Source organism: Oncorhynchus nerka, linkage group LG13 (genome assembly GCF_034236695.1).
Source record: "Oncorhynchus nerka isolate Pitt River linkage group LG13, Oner_Uvic_2.0, whole genome shotgun sequence".
Lineage (NCBI taxonomy): Eukaryota > Metazoa > Chordata > Actinopteri > Salmoniformes > Salmonidae > Oncorhynchus > Oncorhynchus nerka.
In genome coordinates, this window is record NC_088408.1 from 17166568 (window position 1) to 17172567 (window position 6000).

The window sequence follows — 6000 nt, forward strand, 5'->3', positions numbered from 1 at the left end:
CTGGATAAGAGCGTCTGCTAAATGACTTAAATGTAAATGTAAACAACACATGAGCTATGGCCATAGTATTTCGTGTTTATGTAGGTTACAACACATGAGCTATGGCCATAATATTTCGTGTTTATGTAGGTTACAACACATGAGCTATGGCCATAGTATATCGTGTTTATGTAGGTTACAACACATGAGCTATGGCCATAGTATTTCGTGTTTATGTAGGTTACAACACATGAGCTATGGCCATAGTATTTCGTGTTTATGTAGGTTACAACACATGAGCTATGGCCATAGTATATCGTGTTTATGTAGGTTACAACACATGAGCTATGGCCATAGTATTTCATGTTTATGTAGGTTACAACACATGAGCTATGGCCATAGTATTTCATGTTTATGTAGGTCACAACACATGAGCTATGGCCATAGTATATCATGTTTATGTAGGTTACAACACATGAGCTATGGCCATAGTATTTCATGTTTATGTAGGTTACAACACATGAGCTATGGCCATAGTATATCATGTTTATGTAGGTTACAACACATGATCTATGGCCATAGTATTTCATGTTTAAGTAGGTTACAACACATGAGCTATGGCCATAGTATTTCATGTTTATGTAGGTTACAACACATGAGCTATGGCCATAGTATTTCATGTTTATGTAGGTTACAACACATGAGCTATGGCCATAGTATTTCATGTTTATGTAGGTTACAACACATGAGCTATGGCCATAGTATTTCATGTTTATGTAGGTTACAACACATGAGCTATGGCCATAGTATTTCATGTTTATGTAGGTTACAACACATGAGTTATGGCCATAGTATTTCATGTTTATGTAGGTTACAACACATGAGCTATGGCCATAGTATATCATGTTTATGTAGGTTACAACACATGAGCTATGGCCATAGTATTTCATGTTTATGTAGGTTACAACACATGAGCTATGGCCATAGTATTTCATGTTTATGTAGGTTACAACACATGAGCTATGGCCATAGTATTTCATGTTTATGTAGGTTACAACACATGAGCTATGGCCATAGTATTTCATGTTTATGTAGGTTACAACACATGAGCTATGGCCATAGTATTTCATGTTTATGTAGGTTACAACACATGAGCTATAGCCATAGTATTTCATGTTTATGTAGGTTACAACACATGAGCTATGGCCATAGTATTTCATGTTTATGTAGGTTACAACACATGAGCTATGGCCATAGTATTTCATGTTTATGTAGGTTACAACACATGAGCTATGGCCATAGTATTTCATGTTTATGTAGGTTACAACACATGAGCTATGGCCATAGTATTTCATGTTTATGTAGGTTACAACACATGAGCTATGGCCAGAGTATTTCATGTTTATGTAGGTTAAAACACATGAGCTATGGCCATAGTATTTCATGTTTATGTAGGTTACAACACATGAGCTATGGCCATAGTATATCATGTTTATGTAGGTTACAACACATGAGCTATGGCCATAGTATTTCATGTTTATGTAGGTTACAACACATGAGCTATGGCCATAGTATTTCATGTTTATGTAGGTTACAACACATGAGCTATGGCCATAGTATATCATGTTTATGTAGGTTACAACACATGAGCTATGGCCATAGTATTTCATGTTTATGTAGGTTACAACACATGAGCTATGGCCATAGTATTTCATGTTTATGTAGGGTACAACACATGAGCTATGGCCATAGTATTTCATGTTTATGTAGGTTACAACACATGAGCTATGGCCATAGTATTTCATGTTTATGTAGGTTACAACACATGAGCTATGGCCATAGTATTTCATGTTTATGTAGGTTACAACACATGAGCTATGGCCATAGTATTTCATGTTTATGTAGGTTACAACACATGAGCTATGGCCATAGTATTTCATGTTTATGTAGGTTACAACACATGAGCTATGGCCATAGTATTTCATGTTTATGTAGGTTACAACACATGAGCTATGGCCATAGTATTTCATGTTTATGTAGGTTACAACACATGAGCTATAGCCATAGTATTTCATGTTTATGTAGGTTACAACACATGAGCTATGGCCATAGTATTTCATGTTTATGTAGGTTACAACACATGAGCTATGGCCATAGTATTTCATGTTTATGTAGGTTACAACACATGAGCTATGGCCATAGTATTTCATGTTTATGTAGGTTACAACACATGAGCTATGGCCATAGTATTTCATGTTTATGTAGGTTACAACACATGAGCTATGGCCATAGTATTTCATGTTTATGTAGGTTACAACACATGAGCTATGGCCATAGTATTTCATGTTTATGTAGGTTACAACACATGAGCTATGGCCATAGTATTTCATGTTTATGTAGGTTACAACACATGAGCTATGGCCATAGTATTTCATGTTTATGTAGGTTACAACACATGAGCTATGGCCATAGTATTTCATGTTTATGTAGGTTACAACACATGAGCTATGGCCATAGTATTTCATGTTTATGTAGGTTACAACACATGAGCTATGGCCATAGTATTTCATGTTTATGTAGGTTACAACACATGAGCTATGGCCATAGTATTTCATGTTTATGTAGGTTACAACACATGAGCTATGGCCATAGTATTTCATGTTTATGTAGGTTACAACACATGAGCTATGGCCATAGTATTTCATGTTTATGTAGGTTACAACACATGAGCTATGGCCATAGTATTTCATGTTTATGTAGGTTACAACACATGAGCTATGGCCATAGTATTTCATGTTTATGTAGGTTACAACACATGAGCTATGGCCATAGTATTTCATGTTTATGTAGGTTACAACACATGAGCTATGGCCATAGTATTTCATGTTTATGTAGGTTACAACACATGAGCTATGGCCATAGTATTTCATGTTTATGTAGGTTACAACACATGAGCTATGGCCATAGTATTTCATGTTTATGTAGGTTACAACACATGAGCTATGGCCATAGTATTTCATGTTTATGTAGGTTACAACACATGAGCTATGGCCATAGTATTTCATGTTTATGTAGGTTACAACACATGAGCTATGGCCATAGTATTTCATGTTTATGTAGGTTACAACACATGAGCTATGGCCATAGTATTTCATGTTTATGTAGGTTACAACACATGAGCTATGGCCATAGTATTTCATGTTTATGTAGGTTACTACACATGAGCTATGGCCATAGTATTTCATGTTTATGTAGGTTTGTGGCCTGACAGCTGTAATGTTTTGTTTTTACAGTTGGAGCCGGTGGGCAGGAAGCAGGTCTACAACAACTTCACATACGACCGCACCAAAATCAACTGTCCTTTTGAGGTATGTTAACATGAACACAACCTTTATTATTGAAAATTTTGGTCAGGTGTTTGCTGAAATGGCAATCAGTAAGTCAGCAGTTATATCACCTACTGAAAGCTACTTCTTACAATGTAGCAGAACAAGATCTATTCTCATGTTAGTTTCCCTTAATCTGACATTTTCTCTCTTCTTTAGGATCAACCCTTCATCTTCACTAAGGTCAATAGCCTCCCAAGCCCACCTGTAACCCCCACCCCTCCTGTCCCAAACCCTGGCACCACCACCCCAAACCCTGTGGCCCAGTGTGACTCCTCCATGCCTTTGTGGGTGCCTGTGGTGCTTGGTATCACCGGCTTACTGATCGGCTGGGGAGTCACCTGGCTATTTATGTGCTGCAGAGAACGGCAGAGTAAGAGGAAAATGGTAGAGGTATTGATTGAGATGAAAGGAACTGGTTTCTAATGATATTCTGAGAGGGAGTTTGGAGATGGTCACAAAGGCTTGAATACACACGCACAAGCGCACACACACATGCATACACACACACACACACACACACACACACACACACACACACACACACACACACACACACACACACACACACACACACACACGCACGCACACACACACACACAAGTGTATAGCACTGCATCAAACAAACATATTTTATATAAAGTATGTAATAGATGTGCTAATTGTTTTGTAAATACACACTGGTTATGGCATATTTTCTTCCTATGAATAAGGTGTGATTTGTACACCTTGCATTTCCTAAGAATGTACCATATTCCTTTGTGTTTAAACAATAAACATTGTTGATGAACATTCCATTCAGCAACCGATAAATAAATACTTTCTTGTAGAGATTCTATTCCATAAGTCTGAGTGTGAAAATACAGTATAAAAATAATTTACGTGACATGGACAATAGCTTAGTATTAACCAAAGCCAATACATTTTCAGTAAATATGTCATCGGGTATTTCAATTGCATCAGGTGAACCCCTACGAATTACCAGGATGAGGTCAATGTAAACCAAGCATATTGCAATAGAAATAGGAACAAACCATTGTCATGGAGGGGGCTAGGGTGGTTATTTCATTGAGGGGACACAAGTAGTCTCACCTGTTCTTATTATACCTCAGTGGTCCCACCATTTTAATATTTGACAGAGCCACATCAGTATCTGTGGTAGTGATATGAGGGTCACAATAAAAGTAAGGGACTGGTTATATCACCGAATTATGTTGTTAACTTTGAATTTACTGTGTCATCAAGCAGGTCAGCTTCCATATAAGGTAAAGAAACAAGCAAAAGGCTTTGTTCGATCACATACAAATACCAAATCTAGTTAGCTGGTTAGTGGTTAGAAATCTTTGCCAAAAGACAGAACCCCTGACTGAACCTAAATAAACGGTGTTGCCGTGTACTGCATTAGCATTGAATAGCCCCTGCGATATGCAACTTTTCAGGGAAGTTAGGAAAAAATATACACAGGCAGTTAGGAAAGCTAAGGCTAGCTTTTTCAAACAGAAATGTGCATCCTGTAGTACAAACTCAAAAAAGTTCTGGGACACTGTAAAGTCCATGGAGAATAAGAACACCTCCTCCCAGCTGCCCACTGCACTGAGGCTAGGAAACACTGTCACCACTGATAAATCTGTGATAATTGAGAATTTCAAGAAGCATTTTTCTACGGCTGGCCATGCTTTCCACCTGACTACCCCTACCCCAGTCAGCAGCTCTGCACCCCCCCACAGCAACTTGCCCAAGCCTCCCCCATTTCTCCTTCACCCAAATCCCGATAGCTGATGTTCTGAAAGAGCTGCAAAACCTGGACCCCTACAAATCAGCTGGGCTAGACAATCTGGACCTTCTCCATCTAAAATTATCCGCCGAAATTGTTGCAACCCCTATTACCAGCCTGTTCAACCTCTCTTTCATATCGTTTGAGATCCCTAAAGATCGGAAAGCTGCCGCGGTCATCCCCCTCTTCAAAGGGGGTGACACTCTAGACCCAAACTGTTACAAACCTATATCTATCCTACCCTGCCATTCTAAAGTCTTCGAAAGCCAAGTTAACAAACAGATTACCGACCATTTCGAATCCCACCATACCTTCTCCACTATGCAATCTGGTTTCCGAGCTGGTCATGGGTGCACCTCAGCACGCTCAAGATCCTAAACGATATCATAGCCGCCATCGATAAAATACAATACTGTGCAGCCGTATTCATCGACCTGGCCAAGGCTTTCGACTGTCAATCACCACATTCTTTATTGGCAGACTTAACAGCCTTGGTATCTCAAATGACTGCTTTGCCTGGTTCACCAACTACTTCTCAGATAGAGTTCAGTGTGTCAAATTGGAGGGCCTTTTGTCCGGACCTCTGGCAGTCTCTACGGGGGTGCCACAGGGTTCAATTCTCGGGCCAACTCTTTTCTCTGTATACATCAATGATGTCGCTCTTGCTGCTGGTGATTCTCTGATCCACCTCTACGCAGACGACACCGTTCTGTATTCTTCTGGCCCTTCTTTGGGCACTGTGTTAACTAACCTCCAGACGAGCTTCAATGCCATACAACTCGCCTTCCGTGGCCTCCAACTGCTCTTAAATGCAAGTAAAACTAAATGCATGCTGTTCAACCGATCGCTGCCCGCACTGTG

At 39.4% G+C, this 6000-nt stretch overlaps 1 protein-coding gene across 5 annotated transcripts in view; it reads left to right on the plus strand.

Annotated features, from left to right (window-relative positions):
* LOC135574667 (phospholipase B1, membrane-associated-like) overlaps window positions 1-4160 on the plus strand; it is a 37444-nt gene extending 33284 nt beyond the window's left edge. For all 5 annotated transcript variants that reach the window (XM_065026218.1, XM_065026220.1, XM_065026219.1 and 2 more), the window contains 2 exons: window positions 3273-3347; window positions 3525-4160. In XM_065026218.1, the coding sequence (XP_064882290.1) occupies window positions 3273-3347; window positions 3525-3791 (342 nt within the window). In that variant the 3' untranslated portion in view covers window positions 3792-4160. The remainder of the gene's footprint in view (window positions 1-3272; window positions 3348-3524) is intronic.
* Window positions 4161-6000: the final 1840 nt, after the last annotated feature.